The sequence below is a fragment of the Hyperolius riggenbachi genome, chromosome 1 (genome assembly GCF_040937935.1).
Source record: "Hyperolius riggenbachi isolate aHypRig1 chromosome 1, aHypRig1.pri, whole genome shotgun sequence".
NCBI classification, from domain to species: Eukaryota; Metazoa; Chordata; class Amphibia; order Anura; family Hyperoliidae; genus Hyperolius; species Hyperolius riggenbachi.
In genome coordinates this window covers 574556097-574581105 of record NC_090646.1, presented here as the reverse complement: position 1 = coordinate 574581105, position 25009 = coordinate 574556097, and the positions used below count along the sequence as shown (strand labels likewise).

Below are 25009 nucleotides of genomic sequence, written 5' to 3'. Positions count from 1 at the left end.
AGTCTATTTCATATATTAGTTTCACCTTTTAAGTTGAATTACTGAAATAAATGGACTTTTGCACTATCACCTGTATATAGTTATTTTGCTATCTGTCCCTAAGGAGCTCACATTCTAATCCTGGCTAATTTTGGGTTGGAGAGGAAAAGGAGCAAATGCACTTATCTGCATATTTTTGGGTTGTGGGAAAAACACAGATGGCAGACATGGTGAGAACTTACTAACACTGCGCAGATAGGGCTTTGGCTGTGATTCGACTGGGCACCCAGCACTGCAAGGCAGTGTGAATGCATTCTCACTATTCCAACTGTAACTTTACTATACTTGCGTTTGGAAAATTGCAAGCTTTTTCAAAAACAAAATGAAATGCAGTTGGTGTGAAAGGGCTGAAACTGGATAAAATGAAAGGGAGGTTGTTACTGCAAATGTATTGTTTTACAAATGCATTTATAAATTTTACTGTTTCCTCCTATTACCTTTATAGAATTACCATAAATCACTACAACATACTACTAGGGATGCGATGCATCTAGCAAACTGCTTGTGTCTGAGATGGGGGCTGTGGCAGAGAGAGTTAATTTAACGGTGTGGCATCTATTCCAAGCTGCATTCCATCCCCCAACACTTCCTGCTTCAGCAGCAAAACCTCCGATGTGAAGGAGGCAGTATCATGAGGATGAAGTGCAGTGTGGCATGCAGAATGAAGCCAAAGTCATACAGGTAAACTAACCCTCCTGGCTCCAATCTCGGAGTGTTTCGCTTCTCATAAAACTCTGTTCGCTCATCCTTACATACTACTACAGCTATTCTCTTTTTACACCATATTAGTGTTTAAAACGACAGTGTACTATAAAATGACAGGATACTTCCACCTCACACAATTGCTGTATGTTCCAACATTACACTTCAGCATAACATCACTCTGCATTACGTACCATTTCCTTTCAGCTTGAGTGCTAGCTGACTAAGAATACTTGGCTGATAAATTCATTTTCATCTATATCATGCTCTCGGCTTCCTCCTTTCCTGGTATCCACACTGTCTGCCATTTTCCTTTTTCCCACTTCACTTTTGAATTCTGTGAATGACCTGTATCAGTTCCCGTCTAGACCACTGCAGTGCGAGTCTCCAACATCCCTTTCCTGCATAGCCTTAAAACAACAATATCCTCTCCAGCTAATCTTTCCAGCTCGGTGCTCTAATGTACATAAAATAAGGTTTTGAAATACATAAACCATTCCCTAATCCAACTAGAATAAGACTCAATGAATTCATTTGGTATGTATACGCATTGTCAACCATAACTCATCAATCATATTAAAATCCTTTTTTTATGAATTATCTCCCCAATAATAATTAAATCATTATTTACATCACAATTAAAACTGAATATATTTGGGAGAAAATAGGCAAGGTTCTACTGCAGCAAATCTTCACTGAAGGGATGGAAAGAGAATGAGCTCCTAGACAGCAGTGCTTTGCTTAACTCATATTACACTGAATATGTATTGGGTCCTGCAGCATTTGTAAGCTTGGTATGACATTATTCTTAGCAATAAGCAATGAACATTGAAGTTGATTTACAAAAACGTATCTTATGAATTTATTTCATCTAATGAAAATGTTTTGGCATTTCCGATTGGAAATCAGAAAACGAATTTCTGCGGAAATACCACATTATACTACAACTTGGTCATTTTAGCCCAAATCATAGAACTTGGCAGCATTGGACCAATCAGAGAATGCAGTGTCTACTTGGAAGTATTTGGCCAATCAAAGAATGCAAAAACAATAAAAAAAGGACTACTCAGAAATTGGAAAACGGGAATTGGATTTCTACAGAAATATCGCATTGCTGCAACTCGGTAATTTTAGCCCAATCACAAGACTCGGAAGCATTGGACCAATCAGAGAATGCAGAGTCAACTCATTAGTATTTGGCCAATCAGAAAATGCCCCAAAATGACCCCTCCCCCCAAAAAAAGACTCCTTGGAAACCAGAAAACAGAGTTAGGAAAGCCCAGGAATCGGTTATCGGCACTGGCGGAAATTGGATTTTCCCTGGAATCGGAAATCGGCATTTCTGACCATCCCTACTGATTAGCTCATGATTTATTTTTCCTTACCTGATTTAAAGAGACGTTTTACTCTATATAACTTGATGAATAAAATGGGGGGGGGGGGGGGGTTACCATTTATTTATAAATTATTTATTTGAAGTTTGCCCATTGTAAAATCTTACCTCAACCCTGATTTACATTCTTAAATCTATCACAGGCATCTTTAATGCTAGCAAAGTAAATCACTATGGGTTTTTCCCCTTTTTTCCTGTGAAGTGAGCAGGAACTTATCTCCCAGAGTGCTCTGGGGAGAAAGCAACATGACATCATAGCCTAGGTTAAACATCACTGGGAGGGCGGGGTTACATACCAATAAACAGCAATGTAAAGATAGCAGGAGCTTTTCTCAATCTGCAACCATGATAACTAAGGTTAAATGGGTATCCTGAATAATATATTACATTCTGTTATGAGTAATTATGGTTCCTCTTTAACTCCTTTTCTGACTTATTTCATAACTTATCTCTCCTTGTTTGTTTAACTCATGAATTAGCTCTAAGGTGGAAAATAAATAAGGCAAGATGATTAAAGTGCAAATCTTTGTGAATCTACATATGATGGTGTGATAACTACCGTATATACTCATGTATAAACTGACTCGCGAATACGCAGTACCCACTTTTCCCTCTGAAACCAGGCAAAAGTCATTGACTTGTGTATAAGCCTTACCACCCCACCCCAGTATAGCCCACATTTGCAGTATAAATAGCCAGATGTGCCCAATGATTAGGAGCCCCCCCCCCCCCCCATAGCCAGATGTGCTCCAGTGTTAGGCAGCTCTCTCCCAATTGCTAGATGTGCCTCATTTTAAGGCAGCCTCCCCCCACCTGTATAGGGCAGTAGTGAAGTACATGCCCCCCAAGGACCCCAACTACATGCAGTGTAATCTCACCTTTCAGCACTAGAAGGGAGCAGATGTCCCCAATGCAGGTTCAGTTCTGCACTCCCCATCAGCCATTCAGTCCCCTGTGCACCTCTAGCCATCAGATCCTCTCCCCTCCGGCCATCCATTCTGACATGCAGGAAAGCATGTCGCTACAGGCAGCACCGGCATCCGCTCCTATCCACTGTACAGCTGTCTCTGCACGCCCGCTCAGCACTAGTGTTGGTACAGGCATCGGCATATCACTGCTGCACTTCCCTACAATCCTTTCTGCACTTGAGAGCACAGAAACAGGTCAGTCTGTACACTGGCTTGGACACAGTAAGCGTGTGACTCGCGTATAAGCCAAGGGGGGGGACTTTTCAACATATTTTTTTGTGTTGAACAATTAAGCTTATACACGAGTATATAAGGTAATTTAAGCAATGGCTGAGTATATGATGCTACCTATCACCAGCAGATGTACTTTATGGATAAAGAACACCTCTGGTAGTCCTGCAAAAAACTGCAGTGCTCCTCCCATGCATTTTTCCGTAACTTTATCACTGTTTATCACACCTGAATGATCTATATCAGGTGTTCTTTTTTGTTTTGTTTTTTCGCTTTTTGTGGAGTGATACTCGTTTTCAGTAATTATTTCCTGTGCATTTTAAAGGGAAAACATGGAAAACGATGACAAAAATACACTATTTCTCCAATTCTGTCCACTATAGTTTTAAAATAAACAACGCTAGCCCATTTGTCATGTCCTGACCCATTTGTCCTGGCTATCAGCCCATTTGTCCTGCCTAACATTTTTTACAAGTATTTTATTTTGGTAATTATGGGGGCAAAGAAGGGGCAGAGGGGGTTAATGATTATATGGGATTTTTTTTATATATATATTTTAATGTAATTTTATTTTTTGTCTACTGCATGGTGCTACACAAGTAATTCTGTTCACAAGTGTTTGTGTTTTTTTTTTTACTCTACTTTTTACTTTTGTTTTTGTGAATATCAATGGCTCCTGATTTGAGCCATGTTCATTTATTCACAGGCACTTACCCCTTTAGCACGCAATAAATCCTAAAAATATTAGCATAGGAGGGGCAGTCCTTCTTTGGGAACCCAATCCCTGTTCCTCTTTCCTCCTCATTTGTCCCTCTTTCAGGACTGATGTACAGATGCACTACATAAATATATGTATGTTTCTACTGATAAAATTTGTTTCAATGTCTCTAAACTTTATTTCTATGCATTAAATTGATATATTTCTTATTTTCAAATGTTAATATGAAGGAAAATGAACCAGGATTGAAAGGACCAGTGTGGTTTGAACAATAAAACAACATATTTTTGTTATTAATTTTTTAATGGTATGCATGACAAGGGGTGTGCTGGGGCCATGATTAGGGGTGTGGCAGGGGTGTGGCTTAAGTGTCCCTCTTTCTCATCTGAAAAAGTTGGGAGGTATGTAATAGCTCTACACACCAAACCCCCTTTAAATCACAGTTCTAAGATGGTAAAACAGACTTAACTACATGTTATCCTTACCTGAAGCATAGCCTTCCTTCCCTATCTGTTTATCTAGCTGCTGCTGTCACACAGAGAACACAAGATGAAGTTAAAGGGATACTGTAGGGGGGTCGGGGGAAAATGAGCTGAACTTACACGGGGCTTCTAATGGTCCCCCGCAGACATCCTGTGTTGGCGCAGCCATTCCCCAATGCTCCGGCCCCGCCTCCAGTTCACTTCTGGAATTTCTGACTTTAAAGTCAGAAAACCACTGCACCTGCGTTGCCGTGTCCTCGCTCCCGCTGATGTCACCAGGAGTGTACTGCGCAGACACAGACCATACTGGGTCTGCACTGTGCGCTCTTGATGACATCAGCGGGATCGAGGACACGGCAACGCAGGCGCAGTGGTTTTCTGACTTTAAAGTCAGAAATTCCAGAAGTGAACTGGAGGCGGGGCCGGAGCATCGGTGAGCGGCTGCGCGGGCACAGGATGTCTGCGGGGGACCATTAGAAGCCCCGTGTAAGTTCAGCTCATTTTCCCCCGACCCCCCTACAGTATCCCTTTAAAACCCTTCTCTCTGCCACCTTAATATTTGCCTGTGGTAGAATCGCTTCTCATTGGCTGCTGGGTCTTGCTGTGCATCCTGGGAGCAAATCATTTGCTTAGTAGCTGCTTATTCCATGCTTCTCCCTCAAATTTTGTCACCATATAAAACCTTTTGCTTGTTTAGCACAAAGGTGACTGCATGGGCTTTTCTTGCGAAACTCTTTGGTAAGCGAGAGACCCAATTTGCCTGATTTTGTTTTTACAAATATTACTTGTTTATCCCAAGTTATGATTTTTTTACCATTGCTTATATGCAGGGAATGAGGGAAACACTTTAAATAATAAAAAGAAAAAATATATGTGTGTCCACTGTTGAACACTGGTCTCTTTTTATCTTCCTTTCCCTTCAGAGGTGATTTGCTGCAGACTAAGTAAACCTATTTTTTCTTGTGATTAATTCATTTAATTGTAATATTAAGAAAACTTTTAAGCTAGGTTCACAGTGGGATGTTGAGTTGCAATGCGATGTTAAAGTCGCAACGCAAAATTACAATGCAACAAAAAGTCGCAACACATCTTAACGCTGTGTTACCGTCTCATACAGTAGATACAGTGGAGCATACAGACAGGGCCGGGTTTACTATAAGGCACTGTAGGCATGTGCCTACAAGCGCCTGATGATGGAAGGGCGGCTCACTCCCCTCCCCGAGCGCCTCCTTCCCTATGCAGAGTCCTGATGAGAGTGTAAATGAGACGTTACTCACCCAGCTCTTGGCCTTCCACTGACCAGATCTCCCTTCAGTCAGGGGTGCCTCTAGCTACTTAATACTGAGGTACCTCTAGCTAACTAATACTTGGGGGCACCTCTAGCTACTAAATATTGAGGGTACATCTGGTTACCTAATGCTAAGGGTCACCTGTAGCTACCTAGGACGGGCAAGGGCAGTAAGGGAGAAGTGATGGCTGGGACAGCCAGCACACTTGGGTCTCCATTCACTATAGCATGATAACTGCTATCACAAGATCTGCCGCGTGCAATGGTTTTCACGTGAACAGCGTTACTTCGCGTGATAAGCAAAGGCTCGTGATCACTTGCCGGTTTAGAGTAAAACGCGCATATGATCACGCGCAAACCTTCGCTTATCACGCAAAATAATGCTGTTCACGTGAAAACTGGTGTGATAGCAGTTTTCATGCAATAGTGAATCGAGCTCTTGCAGTGAGGTAATAGGGTCCTGTGAGGTAAATTTCTGCATACAGGCAATGAAAAGTATGCTTCCCTGTATCTGTAAACGTGTGCAGTTAGCAGTAACTCACTGCAGCAGTGCGTAACCATAGCACAACATTTACAACGCGACGTTAACGTTGCACTGTGAACATCACATAGGCTTAACATTGTAGTGCGATAACCTGCATTATAACACTTTATTAACGCAGTACAATTACTTCTCACTATGAACGTAGCCTGAAACTTTTGGGGGTGTATTTAAAAAAAAAAGATCTTACTGTTATTAATGATTTATGGTTTACAATGTGTAGCCACATATAATTAACTTACGCCCCATAAAAGTTAACATCTAACCTTGACTTTGAATAACTATTCCAGTTATAGTGTATGATGTAATTGGACTGGATCTTCCATTATCCCCCTCCAGTTTGTTAGATCAAATTAAAGTTTTGGCCTGGCACTTTTTAATTAGTAATTACATGAAAGCAGATTGATACTGCAGCCTGTCCTTAGAGAAATGAGGGTAGGCTTAATAAAAAATACATGTCCCAGAGGTAACATGTTTCCCTCCGATGACAGACCCTGGTTCATTTTTAGAAGCCATCTGTTTTCTCCTGGCCAAATTCACAGAATAGTCTAGTCTCTGACAGATTTATTGCAGTGAGGCTTGACACGCTGTAGATGCAAAATGAATTTATTAGCCAACATATCATCATCCTATCCATATCCTTGTATTACCTTGTCTTTTCTTTGTTTCTCATCTTGATACACAGTCCAGTGTTCTCCGTTGTTGCTGAACGCAAGCTTGTAAGAGCCCACAAATTGCACATGCCCAAAGTCTTTAGCTCCTTGTGTTATGATTCCTGTGACCTTTGTAGGACGAATAAGATCCACCTAGAAGGACATAAGGCAATATTTCACTACTTTCACCAAGTACAAAAGTAAAAGACATCAGAATGTGAGTTAGACTTAGTTGGGTAGCTGATGTGTACAGTACCGAGAGATTCCATCTTGCAGTTCTTTAGAAAGGAAGAGGGTGTGCAAGACAGCATGAAAAAACTGAAATTCATGAAATATTTAAAAGCAAACCTGAAGTGAAAATAAAGTTATGAGATAATGAATTGTATGTGTAGTACAGCTAAGAAATAGAACATTAGTAGCAAAGCAAAGAGTCTCATATTGTTTTCCAACTGAAAAACTTCAGTTGTTATTTATGTAAAAGAGATTATTTGAGCTATTCAACCCAACTATGGTCGAATACAGTCCTGTTTTCTGAACCACCTTAACAGCCGAGAAACAGACAGCTTGAGACAATATTTTACTGCAGGGAAGTTCAAGGAGTCATAGTTCTGCTTTTTTTATAGCTTAAAAGACAGAGTGCGGTTTTAAAACTGCAACTGTGTCAGTATGATGCAATGTTATCAAGAAAAAGATATAACTAAAAATAAAAATATGAGACAACTCTTTTCTTTGCTACTAATGTTCTATTCATTATCTGTACTAAGCATACAGTTCATTATAAGTTTATTTTTTTGCTTCAGATTTGCTTTAAGATGGTATATTTAATAATGCAATTTGTTAGATTTAACGCAATAACTGCTAAATGCTAGTCAGGGTATCATAATATGCTATTACTGATTCTCTACTATTAGCTTTGTAAATTGATTTTTGGCTTTTGGTGTTTTCTGTTATCATCTTCTGACATTATCTTAACTCTCCCAAATCCCTATGTCATTTGTAGTGCTTAACCCAAATTTCCACTCCATGTTAACCCCTAACCTCAGACCCACCAAGTCCACCACTTATATTATGGATTCCTGATGCTGAACCAAAAACACCACTCCCCAACATTAATGCCTTCCTAATGCACCTCCCAAATCTTTATTCCTTCCCAAAAACGAACCTTAACCTCCTAACCCTATCACCTAAAGGTAACCTTCCACTTCTCTACCCCTTAACCCTAATCTTCCTTACCGTAACCTAATCCTAACTATTGCTCACCTTCTCTCAACTTCAGAAAATAATGTCTCAACCATACTACAGCCAAAACTAGGTGCTTAACCAACTTGCCGGTTATCCCAAGCTCAGCTCGGGGTAACCTGCGCAGGATGATTTCTCAGGCCCCGCTGGGCCGATTTGCATAATTTTTTTTTTGTTACAAGCAGCTAGCACTTTGCTAGCTGCTTGTAACTTCCGATCACCGCCGCTCACCGCCAATCCACCGCAATCTGCCGTGCTGCCTCCCCCCCCTCCCAGACCCCTGCGCAGCCTGGCCAATCAGGGCCAGGCAGCGCTGAGGGGTGGATCGGGATTTCCTATGACGTCCCAACGTCGATGACCGCCCCGTCGCCATGGCGACCGGGGAAGCCCAGCAGGAAATCCCGTTTTGAACGGGATTTCCTGCTTACTCCGATCGCCGGAAGCGATCGGAGTGGCTGCGGAGCTGGCGCTGCTCAGCAGCTATCATGTAGTGAGCCCTGGGCTCGCTACTAGATTTAAAAAAATAAAAAATAAAAAAAAATGTGCTGCGCTGCCTCCTTGCCGGGGGAATTAGACTGGCAAGGAGGTTAATGTTATTATTCATGTTGGTTAAAGCATGGCTACCTCTCTTTGCTCCAGCTTGCATCCTCACCTCTCCCTGGCAGCTTCAAAACTGTCCACTACAGCTTCAGTTGCAAATAAACCACCAGAATCCTTTAACCATTGATTTGAGTGATATTAAGAGTCAATGGCCTCAATTCAATAAGCAGTTTAGACTAGTCTACTGATGGTTTTTAGTCTACTTATGCTTTGGTCAGTTGCGTCAAAGGGGAATTCACTATTACCAAATGTTTTAGACCTGTTTTTAGACCTGGTGTAAATAGAGTTGAGCTGAAATTTTCGTAATTTCGCATTACTAAAATTGCGCATGCGAAATTTGCGATTACGATGCGAAATTACGGTAGCGTAATTGCCATTAAAATGGTAATTGAAAATACAACGTGTAATTTAGCGTTTCGTTCATGCCGTAATTTCGCATTAAACGCTACCGTAATTTCGCGTTAAACCGTAACGCTCCGTATAATATAAAAAAGCCGCCGACTTTAAGGGTTAATAGCAAAGCCCCCTAAATGCTAAGAACCTCAAATTTTGAGAATATATTAAGGAGATCAGGAGGAATAAGAGGAAATTTTTTTTTTCAAAAAGACCTTATAGTTTTTGAGAAAATCGATGTTAAAGTTTCAAAGGAAAAATGTAAACATTTAAAAACCCGCCGACTTTAACGGTTAATAGCAAAGCCTGCTTACAGTTTAGGAACACCAAATTCCCAGGGTATATTAAGGGGATCAGTGGGAATAAGAGGAAATTTTTTTTTTTCAAAAAGACCTTATAGTTTTTGAGAAAATCGATTTTTAAGTTTCAAGGGCGAAAATGTCTTTTAAATGCAGAAAATGTCAGTTTTTTTTGCACAGGTAACAATAGTGTATTATTTTCATAGATTCCCCCAAGTGGGAAGAGTTTTACTTACTTCGTTCTGAGTGTGGGAAATATAAAAAAAAAACGACGTGGGGTCCCCCCTCCCAGACCTCTTTAACCCCTTGTCCCCCATGCAGGCTGGGATAGCCAGAATGCGGAGCACCGGCCGCGTGGGGCTCCGCACCCTGACTATACCAGCCCGCATGGTCCATGGATTGGGGGGTCTCGGAAGGGGAGGGGCAGCCAAGCTTTCCCCTCCCCCTCCGAGCCCTTGTCCAATCCAAGGACAAGGGGCTCTTCTCCACCTCCGATGGGCGGTGGAGGTGGAGGCCGTGATTTCCTGGGGGGGGGGTTCATGGTAGAATCTGGGAGTCCCCTTTAAAAAGGGGTCCCCCAGATGCCCACCCCCCCTCCCAGGAGAAATGAGTATAGAGGTACTTGTACCCCTTACCCATTTCCTTTAAGAGTTAAAAGTAAATAAACACACAAACACTTAGAAAAAGTATTTTAATTGAACAAAAAACATAAACACGAAAAAAGTCCTTTAATATTCTTAATTAACCATTAATACTTACCTGTCCCTTTAAATAAATGATCCCTCGAAATAGCCTCGGAAATGTTCTATCAGTTACAATGTAACAAAGTTATTACAATGTAACAACTTTGTTACAATGTAACTACGCCGCACCCGACTTCACTCGCCGCCGCTGCATACGCGTCTGCGCTGCACGGACTCGACAGAGCTCTGAGCTATATAATGATACTATGATACTATTGTTACCTGTGCAAAAAAAACTGACATTTTCCGCATTTAAAAGACATTTTCGCCCCTGAAACTTAAAAATCGATTTTCCCAAATTACCATAGTTATAGGCATGTTTGCTTATCACTAATAAGGAGGCAACAATGTCAAATTACAGGGCAGGGTATGGAAAGAAGTGCAGAAAATATACACCATTTTATAAAAATATATTAAATCAGGAAGATAAATAACACTTAGCAAAGGTTACAGAATGATCCCTGTCATTGTGAACCATTTCACCTTATCAAAGTACATCTTGAATTGGAAATGGTTGTTTATTATTTCTCATGAATATATATGAAAACCTTTAGATATAAAAACCTGAATTCAATTACTAAACACTACACACTCGTTTAACGCCATTTGATTGATGGTTGCAAGTTACTTTCAAATTCTAAACCGAGCTAATTGCAAAATTAATGTCTGCATGTTTAATATATTACAGGAAGTCTATAGTAATGAGCATGACATTTAAAGTGCAACTTTTATTCTTTAGGGTACCTGAGAAAATCAGCATTCAGAGAGGAAACCTCAGAAAAAGCACTATTAAATGAGTTTGAGAAAGTTGCAAAATCCCATAAGGTTTCTCCAAAACATCTTTCTTTTTCCCCAAATAAATACCATTATTGCAGTACTGCATCTATCTCAAATAGATGGGTTAAACTTGTACCGGCGCGTTTCACGGTTGGCATTTTAAGCAAATTATGGTATAAGCTAAAACCAATTTCCTTTCATGGAGTAAGGAATGAAACAACTGCAACATTTATCGAGCTACTGTACTTTACACAGTTACAGCCTTCAGGAAAACTCATAAATGCATCTCTTGCTTTGCTCTATATTCAAGCTGAAAAATTCTCTCTCGGTAGATCAATAGTTTAAGAAACAAAAAAAAAACATCTTTGTTGCAATGAAAGCCTAGTACATGCCAGTACAAATGTATACATTATACAGCCAGATCCCCTTTAGTTGATCAATGAAGAAGTTGAGTTCTAAATGGTCTCCTGAGAAATTAATTCAGCCGTAAACGATTTCGGTGTGAGCATAGCTAAAATTTCTTTTGAAACGCTATCTTACACACCATTTATAATTAGGTAGTTGCTTTTTTGTGAGTGTAATGTACTTTCTCACACTATAAAACTGGCATTTAAAGTCTTTTCAAAATAGTCACAGCATTTTGGGTGCGTAGCTTCGGGTTATTTGGCTCAAACATTGTTTACATTTGGAAGGATTACTCTGCAGCATAGAACGTTTAAAGCTTAAAACGCTGCGCGTTGCAGGATGTATTATACCCACTAAAGGTAACCTTTGGAGTTCTCATTTGCATTCTCATGAACTTTAAGGATTGAAACTTTTTAATTTGACTTTGCTAGGAAAAAATAAAACACTGGATAACACAAATGCTTATCCACCTTATAGTGCAGTAAAATATACCTGGGCTGTACAAAAGAATAAAATAAATAATAACCAAAATGTTATGTGTAATATTGTGTTATTCATAATTTACCATAATACTGCTACTAAATGAAATAGCATTCAGCATCAATAATGCTACACCTGAATTGGGCTTTCCTAGAATCCCATGGGCTTATTTTGTATGTAAATGCTAAGATCTACCAATACATTCCTGACTGTCACATGTATATTACAGAAGTGTTATTATTGTTATTCAGCTCCCATACAGACACATCTTAAACCGTTTAAACATTTCTCTATCTGCAACGTTAATGTATTTTTGTCAGCCACACAGAACTTTACAACCTTTTGTTATCAGTTAGAGCTGAGCTACAACTCAAACTGCAGAGAATGTGTCATTTCAGGGCCCTGGATTATTAACCCTTACAGAGAGAAAAAGACGAATGTAACACAGTCTAGTCCTAAATAGGATTGAGATTGTACATACACATGTTTATTTCACCATGGGGTGTATGCAATAAACTGCATTGAGCAGAATGTTGTGATTAAAGTCTTGCGCACAAAAAGTGGAGCATAATACATTGCATGTAATGTACTGCACTCTGCTCTACTCATTGTGCGGTAAAACTTTATGCACGTAGTTCTACTTCTCGTAGTTTATTGCATATGCTTCCATGTTACATGTATGAGTGCATAGCTGGATTAAAGGGCACCTGAACTAACATATGACATGATGTGATAAACATATGGACTGTCCCATTCTTACATAGAACTAGTCTGTGTTTCTTTCTTTTTTTTTCACTGTAAATATTCGGAATTCAGCTTCTCTTCAGTCAAACTATAGCGTAACTCATACTGATAACTAACAAGATAACAAACCATACTCTTGCATGAAAGAAAGGCCAATAGTTCAATATTGCAGCTGTGGAGCACTAACATACTGTGTCATCCAGCTGAGACAGTACAAAATTAAGCTTACATTTTTGCTTTTTAAACATTAAAATAAAAATGTGGGATTCTAGCATAGTCCATTTCAGAAGTAGGGATTTAAATATAATTATGTATCGCATCAGTTTATTTTCATTTCAGGCTTGATTTATATAGTATATGATATTAACCTTTAACTAAGCTTTATGCCTACATCCCTAAACAATATCCATATTTTGACTGTGCCCTTGGATATGTATAGCACAAAACACTCCACTCAGGCATATAATACAGTATGTCTTTCAAAAGCCCAATAAAATTACCGTTCTCATAATAACATACATTCATCTGGACTTTGTGATAACACCGTAAGTACAAGTATACTACTACTGCAGTTCATGCTATCTAGGAATACTCATAAATTCTCTATTTTCCTCTATATTCCCAGTACCCTCCCAGATTCATCCTTTTCACATACTGCTATGGTAGTCAAAATTCCTTAAACTGCTGAAAAAATAACAATGAAACAAAGATAACATAGTAGAAATAACTTAGGGTTTCTGCTTGGATATGTCCATGAAGGTTTTCGGTGGGTCTGATTTACTAACGTCCAAAATCTTTGATTTATGGGTAAGTTTTTTTATCTGTCCTTTAGTTTACAATGTAATGACATCTCTGGTGTCTATTCTGCTGTTTGCTTAGCAGCTGGTATTGCAAGTTCTTGCGGTTTGCTCATTCTAGTCTTTGATAAAGTACACAGCCTTTGTGAAAGACGCAGAAGGAACTGTGTGAATGCTTCCCATGTTGATGTTGACTAAGGATTTTCAGCTCCCTGTACTGCATCTTCATGTATTTTTTGAAAGCTCTGGCTGCACTCCTTTTCTAAATATTTTATTCAACGCTGTACTTTACAATATGCACAGGGCTCAACTGTCCCCCTTTTAGACAGAATCCCTCTTTTCTGGTTGCATTGGTTATTTTGAAATTTAACAGCTTTTTGGGGGGTATTTTTGGACTGTTATCCACTTGAATATTCAATTGTATCTTTTAAACAGTCAATCATGTGACAGACGCACCTTTCACAAGCTCAGTGCACATGTGCGATTAGTTTAAAAAGGCTTGAATATTCCCTGTGTACCAGGGATCTAGTCCTGGAAAAAGAAGTGAGTGGACTCACCCTAAAAACGCGCCCAAAAATGGGCGTGGTTAAGCATAGCGTGGGCGTGGTCATGGGTGGGGCCAAATATACATGGCCTTAGCAGTGGTATAAAAGGTCTGCCAGGGGAAGTTTGAGCTTTGTCGTAGAGTATCCCCAAAAAGTAGATGTAATCTGACAGCATTTCACCAAAAATACACAATCTGGCAGAGGTTCCTCCAAAATACAGATAATATGGCAGTGGTTCCCCCAAAATAGACAATCTGGCAGCAGCAGTTCCCCCAACATACACATAATCTGGAAGCAGTTCCCCCAAATACGGGTTTCTGCTTGGATATGTCCATGAAGGTTTTCGGTGGGTCTGATTTACTAACGTCCAAAATCTTTGATTTATGGGTAAGTTTTTTTATCTGTCCTTTAGTTTACAATGTAATGACATCTCTGGTGTCTATTCTGCTGTTTGCTTAGCAGCTGGTATTGCAAGTTCTTGCGGTTTGCTCATTCTAGTCTTTGATAAAGTACACAGCCTTTGTGAAAGACGCAGAAGGAACTGTGTGAATGCTTCCCATGTTGATGTTGACTAAGGATTTTCAGCTCCCTGTACTGCATCTTCATGTATTTTTTGAAAGCTCTGGCTGCACTCCTTTTCTAAATATTTTATTCAACGCTGTACTTTACAATATGCACAGGGCTCAACTGTCCCCCTTTTAGACAGAATCCCTCTTTTCTGGTTGCATTGGTTATTTTGAAATTTAACAGCTTTTTGGGGGGTATTTTTGGACTGTTATCCACTTGAATATTCAATTGTATCTTTTAAACAGTCAATCATGTGACAGACGCACCTTTCACAAGCTCAGTGCACATGTGCGATTAGTTTAAAAAGGCTTGAATATTCCCTGTGTACCAGGGGTCTAGTCCTGGAAAAAGAAGTGAGTGGACTCACCCTAAAAACGCGCCCAAAAATGGGCGTGGTTAAGCATAGCGTGGGCGTGGTCATGGGTGGGGCCAAATATACATGGCCTTAGCAGTGGTATAAAAGGTCTGCCAGGGGAAGTTTGAGCTTTGTCGTAGAGTATCCCCAAAAAGTAGATGTAATCTGACAGCATTTCACCAAAAATACACAATCTGGCAGAGGTTCCTCCAAAATACAGATAATATGGCAGTGGTTCCCCCAAAATAGACAATCTGGCAGCAGCAGTTCCCCCAACATACACATAATCTGGAAGCAGTTCCCCCAAATACGGGTTTCTGCTTGGATATGTCCATGAAGGTTTTCGGTGGGTCTGATTTACTAACGTCCAAAATCTTTGATTTATGGGTAAGTTTTTTTATCTGTCCTTTAGTTTACAATGTAATGACATCTCTGGTGTCTATTCTGCTGTTTGCTTAGCAGCTGGTATTGCAAGTTCTTGCGGTTTGCTCATTCTAGTCTTTGATAAAGTACACAGCCTTTGTGAAAGACGCAGAAGGAACTGTGTGAATGCTTCCCATGTTGATGTTGACTAAGGATTTTCAGCTCCCTGTACTGCATCTTCATGTATTTTTTGAAAGCTCTGGCTGCACTCCTTTTCTAAATATTTTATTCAACGCTGTACTTTACAATATGCACAGGGCTCAACTGTCCCCCTTTTAGACAGAATCCCTCTTTTCTGGTTGCATTGGTTATTTTGAAATTTAACAGCTTTTTGGGGGGTATTTTTGGACTGTTATCCACTTGAATATTCAATTGTATCTTTTAAACAGTCAATCATGTGACAGACGCACCTTTCACAAGCTCAGTGCACATGTGCGATTAGTTTAAAAAGGCTTGAATATTCCCTGTGTACCAGGGGTCTAGTCCTGGAAAAAGAAGTGAGTGGACTCACCCTAAAAACGCGCCCAAAAATGGGCGTGGTTAAGCATAGCGTGGGCGTGGTCATGGGTGGGGCCAAATATACATGGCCTTAGCAGTGGTATAAAAGGTCTGCCAGGGGAAGTTTGAGCTTTGTCGTAGAGTATCCCCAAAAAGTAGATGTAATCTGACAGCATTTCACCAAAAATACACAATCTGGCAGAGGTTCCTCCAAAATACAGATAATATGGCAGTGGTTCCCCCAAAATAGACAATCTGGCAGCAGCAGTTCCCCCAACATACACATAATCTGGAAGCAGTTCCCCCAAATACGTGAAACCTGGTAGTGGATCACCCAAAATACATGTAACACCCAAAATACATGTAATCTGGCAGTAGTGGTCCCCAACATACACAATCTGGCAGCGGTTCCCCAAAATACACGTAATCTGGCATCAGTGGTTCCCCAAAAATACAGATCTGACAGCAGTTCTCCCAAAATAGGTACCCCCAGTATAGTTAGCCAGGTCTTTATGTGTCCCCAGTATAAGTAGCCATGTGTATAGTTGTCCCCAGAATAGGTGGCCAGATCTAGAGATGTCACCAGAATAGGTAGCCAGGTGTATAGATGTCCTTAGAATAGGTGGTCAGGTGTAAAGATATTCCCAGAATAGGTGGCCAAGTGTATAGATGTCCCCAGAATAGGTAGCCAGGTCTATAGGTGTCCCCAGTATAGCCAGGTGTCCCCAGTATATCTAACCAGGTGTTCAGGTGTCCCCAGTATAGCCAGGTGTATAGGTGCCCCCAGTATAGCCAGGTGTACAGGTGTCCCCAGTATAGCCAGGTGTATAGGTGTCCCCAGTATAGCCAGGTGTATAGGTGTCCCCAGTATATGTAGCCAGGTGTATATGTGCCCAGTATATGTAGCCAGGGGTATATGTGCCCACTATATGTAGCCAGGTGTATAGTGGCCCCCAGCATATGTAGCCAGGTGTTTAGTGGCCACTAGTATATGTAGCCAGGCGTATAGTGGCCCCCAGTATATGTAGCCAGGTGTATAGTGGCCCCCAGTATATGTAGCCAGGTGTATAGTGGCCCCCAGTATATGTAGCCAGGTGTATAGTGGCCCCCAGTATATGTAGCCAGGTGTATAGTGGCCCCCAGTATATGTAGCCAGGTGTATAGTCGCCCCCAGTATATGTAGCCAGGTGTATAGTGGCCCCCAGTATATGTAGCCAGGTGTATAGTGGCCCCCAGTATATGTAGCCAGGTGTATAGTGGCCCCCAGTATATGTAGCTAGGTGTATAGTGGCCCCCAGTATATGTAGCCAGGTGTATAGTGGCCCCCAGTATATGTAGCCAGGTGTATAGTCACCCCCAGTATATGTAGCCAGGTGTATAGTGGCCCTCAGTATATGTAGCCAGGTGTTTAGTGGCCCCCAGTATATGTAGCCAGGTATATAGTGGCCCCCAGTATATGTAGCCAGGTGTATAGTGGCCCCCAGTATATGTAGCCAGGTGTATAGTGGCCCCCAGTATATGTAGCCAGGTGTATAGTCGCCCCCAGTATATGTAGCCAGGTGTATAGTGGCCCCCAGTATATGTAGCCATGTATATAGTGGCCCTATGTAGCCAGGTGTATAGTGGCCCCCAGTATATGTAGCCAGGTGTATAGTGGCCCCCAGTATATGTAGCCAGGTGTATAGTGGCCCCCAGTATATGTAGCCAGGTGTATAGTCGCCCCCAGTATATGTAGCCAGGTGTATAGTGGCCCCCAGTATATGTAGCCAGGTGTATAGTGGCTCCCAGTATATGTAGCCAGGTGTATAGTGGCCCCCAGTATATGTAGCCAGGTGTATAGTGGCCCCCAGTATATGTAGCCAGGTGTATAGTCGCCCCCAGTATATGTAGCCAGGTGTATAGTGGCCCCCAGTATATGTAGCCATGTATATAGTGGCCCTATGTAGCCAGGTGTATAGTGGCCCCCAGTATATGTAGCCAGGTGTATAGTGGCCCCCAGTATATGTAGCCAGGTGTATAGTGGCCCCCAGTATATGTAGCCAGGTGTATAGTCGCCCCCAGTATATGTAGCCAGGTGTATAGTTGCCCCCAGTATATGTAGCCAGGTGTATAGTGGCTCCCAGTATATGTAGCCAGGTGTATAGTGGCCCCCAGTATATGTAGCCAGGTGTATAGTGGCCCCCAGTATATGTAGCCAGGTGTATAGTGGCCCCCAGTATATGTAGCCAGGTGTATAGTCACCCCCAGTATATGTAGCCAGGTGTATAGTGGCCCCCAGTATATGTAGCCAGGTGTTTAGTGGCCCCCAGTATATGTAGCCAGGTATATAGTGGCCCCCAGTATATGTAGACAGGTGTATAGTGGCTCCCAGTATATGTAGTCAGGTGTATAGTGGCCCCCAGTATATGTAGCCAGGTGTATAGTCGCCCCCAGTATATGTAGCCAGGTGTATAGTGGCCCCCAGTATATGTAGACAGGTATATAGTGGCCCTATGTAGCCAGGTGTATAGTGGCCCCCAGTATATGTAGCCAGGTGTATAGTGGCCCCCAGTATATGTAGCCAGTTGTCCTCCTCCCCCCCCCCGGCTGGAGGGGAGCAGCGCAGCAGAGAGGAGCATTGTGCGCAGCGTGGGGAAGGGCGGATGTTTCCCCCCCCCATCCCTCACCTTGGGGCTCCTCTCCCTGGCTCTCCCCTCCATAAAGATGCGGCGGCGGTGGCTGGCAGCGGTGACTGGCAGCGGCATCGGTGGGCGGGACTTACCTCCTCCAGTGCTCCGGGTGGACGCTGTGCGTGCCGCTGCTCTGGTCTAGTGAAGACCAGAGCAGCGGCACGCACAGCGTCCACCCGGAACACTGGAGGAGGTAAGTCCCACCCACCGATGCCGCTGACAGTCAAGATCAGAGCAGCGGCACGCACAGCGTCCACCCGGAACACTGGAGGAGGTAAGTCCCGCCCACCGATGCCGCTGCCAGTCACCGCCGCCAGCCACCGCCGACCCATCTTTATGGAGGGGAGAGCCAGAGAGAGGAGCCCCAAGGTGAGGGATGGGGGGGGAAACATCTGCCCTTCCCCACGCTGCGCACAATGCTCCTCTCTGCTGCGCTGCTCCCCTCCAGGGTGCTAGGGGGGACGGCGTTCACTGTCCAAAAAAAGTAAGTGGACGCCGCCCCCCCGCCTTCACGCAGGACTCGACCCCTGCTGTGTACCATTTTATTTACTGGCATGGCCTGGCCTACAGTGGAGGAAGTTATGTCAGAGGCATGCCCTCATTGGCATGGTGCAGCATAGAGCAGCATTTAAACAACTATATACTTAATGAGATAGAAAAAAAGGGACGGGAAAAACACAGGGAGCCCGATCTGTGTATTATCTCACGTGTAGCTTAAATCAAGCGTTAGGCAAAGATCAATTATACTCACAAAGCCGGGTTGCATGTAAGGCAACCACTGTATGTCACATGTAGGAAAGTACCGTCCCCACTCGGCCTTGTGTTGGAATTTCTCTGGTCGCAGCTCCTTCAGAAAAGGTGACACCTGCCAAGGTGTGTCCCCTGGTCCACAGGGGAAATTACTGATACAGGAAGGTAAGGAGGCGCCCTGGAGGGTACTTATACAGTAGTACACGAGTTCTCAAAAATGGGTAGATATATGAAAGAGATATACAAGAATTATACAAGCCAAATTATTCACCGATAAATCGGTAATCTGTTAGTGATGGCTAACAGTATATATCCCAGTCGTAATCTGACCGCTTTAGCTAGCTATAGATATAAGCGTGTGGGCAGATCCTACCTTAAATAAGTAGTCCGTCCCATAGTGTATGATATAAGAATTTTAATAAGGCACTTCGGAAAAAGACAACGTGTTTAGCGGTTACAACCGCTTCATCAGGTCGTGTACTGTGCCAAGGTGAAAGTATCCTCCGCTTTGCGCAAAGCGGAGGATACTTTCACCTTGGCACAGTACATTTGCAAATTGATAGGAGCTGCCTACTTTGAGAAAGGGATTTTCCTCGAAAACGGAGGCAACTAGTTAGTGCTATAGTGCACCAACATGCACTATTGCGGTTTGTTTGCACTACACTCATTTGGGTTATGCTGTATATTCTATATGCTTTACTATTGTATATTGCTGATACTCTGTATGCTGAGCCTTTTTATCTGTATTAAAATAAATAAATAAATAAATAAATATATATATATATATATATATATATATATATATATATATATATATATATATATATATATATATATATATATATATACTTTGGCTGAGACATAAGCACTGTATGATCGCTTTAGTAATATAAAGCAGAATAAATGAAAAATTTAGTTGTGTCATTTCTAAGGCAGATGCATGATAGTTCCATTGCTTTATTTCATTGGGGTGTTAGTACACCCCAATGAATTTAGTATAGTATAGTTAGTATAGATACACTATATCTTATGTAGTGTATACACCACGGTATATCTATGCTTTTATGGTTTGTTTCAGTACATTTGGTGTGCACATATTCTGAATTTGTTATTTCATACAACTTTTTTTTTTTTTTATAGCGTTGGAAAACTTGAATGGTTAAACATAAATGTGTCAATCATATATAAGTAGTTTTGCTCCAATCTAAACAACCGTTGAAGTTAATGTGAAAATATTCTGGTAACTTGTTTTGGATTCTACAGTAGGACAAAAAATGCTCGAAACATGCCAAGTTTGGTTAAAAAAAAGTACAGCTGAGCTGGGTGTCATCGGAACCAGAATCTAAACCCCACTAAAGTCAGCTGAGACTGAATTTGAATGGCTATTTAGGGATTTACTGTGGTACAGGCTTCTCTGCCTAACCAACACAATCACTAGAACTGATATGACTGTATTTGCTTTTATTTAGTAGGGGTGGGCCTTGACAGATAAACAAGTAATCTAATCTGGGATTGTTTATGTCTGAGGGCCCACCTGTAGGGATAGTTTTATTGCACTGACTTGAGTAGACCTTGTGAGAAAATGTAGTTAATCAAGGCAGGAATAATTGAGGTGAGATTACATGTAAACGTGGGATCCCCCATTCAAGTTAAACCCTAATTTAGATAACTTTACCCAAAATTGTTCTGGGGGTAACCCTTGGAAACACAGCAAACCTTCAAAAGAGCAACAAGGGCATGGACAATGTCAACAAAATTCATCATAAGAGGCTCACTCCGTTCTCAAGTGCATACAGGTTTTAGTATTTTCTCACATGGAGACACCAGAGGAGTACTCATAACCTTTGGTTTTTTTTCCCCTAGGTAAATAAGGCAACACAAAAGGCTTTACCAATAAAGAAGATCAATTGGGTGTCTGCAATTGTTAGTTCATTTGTGCCCTGGCGCCTTACTACAGTTTTGAGTATTGGCTGCAATGTTATGGTGCACCAGTATATGTATAGCTGCCAGAAACTTTCATCAGCACTGGACTTATGAGTACAGTATAGCTGACTACTATCTAGCTGACTAGTATTATTGGCTGCAGTCCTCAGATATAGTATGGAGAGCACCGTGGGGTGTAATTTGGATGCCGAGTGTTCAACTACAACACTGGGTACTTGCCAATAACATAGTATTTTGAGCACCAAGTGTATGGCTGCTCTGGGTGCTCAGCTATAGTATAGGCCATGTGACGTAGTTTGGGCACCAGGTGTTTGGTCATCAATATTGGCTGCATCACTGGACACTTGGATATATATATATATATATATATATATATATATATATATATATATACACATATATACATTAAGTTTATTTTCAGGCATTATACAGAACTGTATCTGAACCGTACAAAGCTTGCAATAAACCATGTACGGTTAGTCATTAATGGTATCACCGGAATCAACACTTGTTGGTTTGATGTCTGCATTTATGCTCCTCAACTAACACCGGACCACACTTCATTTGCTTCATATCTACCAAGTAAAACTCATAAATCTTAACCACTTAAGGACCAGCCCCCAGCACAGATCGTGTGGCAGGCAGGGCGATCAGACTTCCCCTCCTTTTTTCCCCACTAGGGGGATGTCCTGCTGGGGGGGGGGTCTGATCACCGCCGGCTTGCTGTGCCTAGCGAGGGGGCTCCTCAAAGCCCCCCTGCGCAGCGATATTCCGCCCCCCTCTCCTTCCCTCTCTCCCCTTCTCTCTATGGGCGGCACAGGACGGCGATCCGTCCTGTACCGCCTCTGATAGGCTTCAGCCTATCAGATGCCGGCGATCCTCTGGCCATTTAGAGGCCGGGGATTGCCGATCTCCTTGACGGCGCTGCTGTGACAGCAGCGCTGTGCGATGTAAACAACTGGGGATTTCTTCCCTCGGGTGTTTACATCTTGCCTGCGAGCCGCGATCAAAGGATCGCAAGTTGTTCACTGAGACTCCCTCCGTGAACTGACAGGAAACACCACTGCGACCAGCCGCCGCCTATCGGCATTGGTTGGTCGTTCAGTGGTTAAATGTTTTTTGAAACTAACCATCATACATAAAACATAGAAAAACTAATATAACCATAACAAAACCTAAATCTTGACAATTCTGCATTTAGAATATTTAATGAAATGATAAATTCAAAATAACATTGACCCCCAACTGGGATCTGATGTGCTTGGCTCCTACTTCCTTCATTTTACCCCACGGGGTGGTCTTGACATCGATCTTCTGCATAGCGTAAGGCTGCTCATGAGAATTCTTGTCTGGCTAACCATAGGAATATGAACACAAAGACCTACACTCTGATGATGGACAGTTTAGCTCATCATGATAAAAATGGTAAAATATATGAGATTAAATTTCATACAGCCTTAAGTTCAGATAAACATAATGTGCGATAACAATCAGTTAATTACAGCAGAGCTTCATGTTAACATAAAACTGTATGGCTTCAGGGACACAAGATTTGCTGTGGATGTATGACATTTCTGCAATATAACTATTCTCCTATGATCTAATTATACAAGTTTCAATTCCGAGTTTGTTATGAAAAGGAGAGTTTTGCTCTGTTTATATAAATGACATTCCTTGATTCCTAATTAATATTCTGTACAAGACGTATCATTAGAAATACATCTAACTTGGGAAAGATGCCAAAATTTAACAGATTCTCACATTAGGTGATAATTACACATTTTTAATTAGCAACTCAGTTACACGCTTTACTACAAAATGTATTCTAGATACACAAAGAACTGACCACTAAGTACTCTATAAAGATGAACTGGAAGGTCAGCTGATTATAATTTAGCAGAATATTTCCCAAACTAGTGATCATGACTCCTATGCAGCATATAGTGCAGGTAACCTCACATATGTGTACATAAAGTAATTAGTGTATGGGTTAGTTAAGACTTGGGGAAGTGGTAAAGAATTATTGGCTTGCTACAGATTCAACTGATTTACTAACCAAAATGAAATGTGCAAATGCCTTGGCAGGCCTTGTCCTAATGATAAAGGACTGAGGGAGTATTAGTGTTAAATACTTAAAGGATACCCGAAGTGACATGTGACATGATGAGACAGACATGGGTACGTACAGTGCCTAGCACACAAATAACTATACTGTGTTCCTTTTTTTCTTACTCTGCCTGAAAGAGTTAAATATTAGGTATGTAAGTGGCTGACTCAGTCCTGACAGGAAGTGACTATGGTGTGACCCTCACTGATAAGAAATTCCAACTATAAATCACTTTCCTAGCAGAAAATTGCTTCTGAGCGCAGGAAAGAGATAAAAAGGGGTCAATAATTCATAAATTTTAGATCTGGCATACTTGACTGTGTCATTGAGCAAAAACAATAAAACTGTAAAAACTTAAAAAGTACATTTAAACATAAAATAAAATTGTGGAATATCTTAAAAAAGTCATTTTTAGGAGAAGGAAGATAGATACAATAGTTTATTACATTAGTCTATTTTCGCTTTGAGTGTCCTTTAACCTGTTCTAGAGTCCTCCTTCCTGGCAGGTGATCGCTCCACCCCTATCAGAGATGGGGCCCTGGTGACTCGTTTTTTTAAAATCACAGCCAAGTCTTTGGTGATCCCTCTCTGAGTTGTCACAGCCCGCCCCTAGCTCAGTAGGCTCTGAAATGTCTCACAACTTTTGGTGAAATTGAAAAAGTCTCCCTTTAACAAGCATACCTCTTATGGTAAATCGGTAAAAGGGGTCAATTAGGACCCCTTACCTATTTACCATATATAGTTAATACATAATTCCAACACCATACAATATTTTAAATAAACACAAAATATTTTTTGGTGCAGTTTTGTGGGGATGATCAATTTCTTGAATAGAGAAGAGTTTTTTTGCTGGCCAGAATAAAGAATAATCCTTTTGATACTTTCATCATAACTGTGTTATTAGATTATTTCATTCAATTTTTCCAGGGGGGGGGGGGACAAGTGCCTATACAAAAGTTGTTGCTTTTCCATTGTTATATAGTGGCATCCTCCCCTCCTGATGCATTTTGTGTGTTAGTATATTTTTGCGCATAGGGATACACTGCTCCCCCCTCCTATTTCAACTGTTGCTTTTCAAACACAAAATATTACCATATTTTATTTACATACATTTCAAACACATCTGCTGTCACATCTGTATTCTTCTGTATCCTTTTTTTCTTGTGTACTCTTCTGCACACCATCTGTACAAATCATTCTTCTTTATTTCCTCATCTTTAAATCTTCTGTAATTCTTATTCCCTCTCTCTTCATATTTCTTCTAACTAACATTGCCACATCTTACTGACAGGGGCTCCTGTCTTTAGTATATTATTATTATTATTATTATCCTATATACTAAAAAAAAACCTTGCATCCCTGCATCCTCCTGTGTGGACGCTGGACAGTACAGGAGGACGGGGCAGGGGGGCAGGTGTGTGTGCATGCGTCGCGTCATGCGATACATACGCATAGCAGGCGTGCATGCGTTGCGGGCATGCACAATGACCATGCGGACGTTGCTGCGACAATGCCAGGGCGTTGCGGTGGTGTGAGGTGCGTAGCGGCTGAGCCCTATCTCCTGTTTTAAATGGGCAGGCTTAGTTCTAGTTATTCTTATTATAAATATATTGATTTATTTACAGGACATATCACCAACATATGATATTTCGTGGTGCT

The 25009-nt window shown here is 41.4% G+C and overlaps 1 protein-coding gene across 1 annotated transcript in view; it reads right to left on the bottom strand.

Annotated features, from left to right (window-relative positions):
• The window catches only part of EDIL3 (EGF like repeats and discoidin domains 3), an 888147-nt gene that overhangs the window by 18385 nt on the left and 844753 nt on the right, over positions 1-25009 (bottom strand). Inside the window, exon 10 of the mRNA XM_068247922.1 lies at positions 7013-7168. Coding sequence (XP_068104023.1) covers positions 7013-7168 — 156 coding nt within the window. The remainder of the gene's footprint in view (positions 1-7012; positions 7169-25009) is intronic.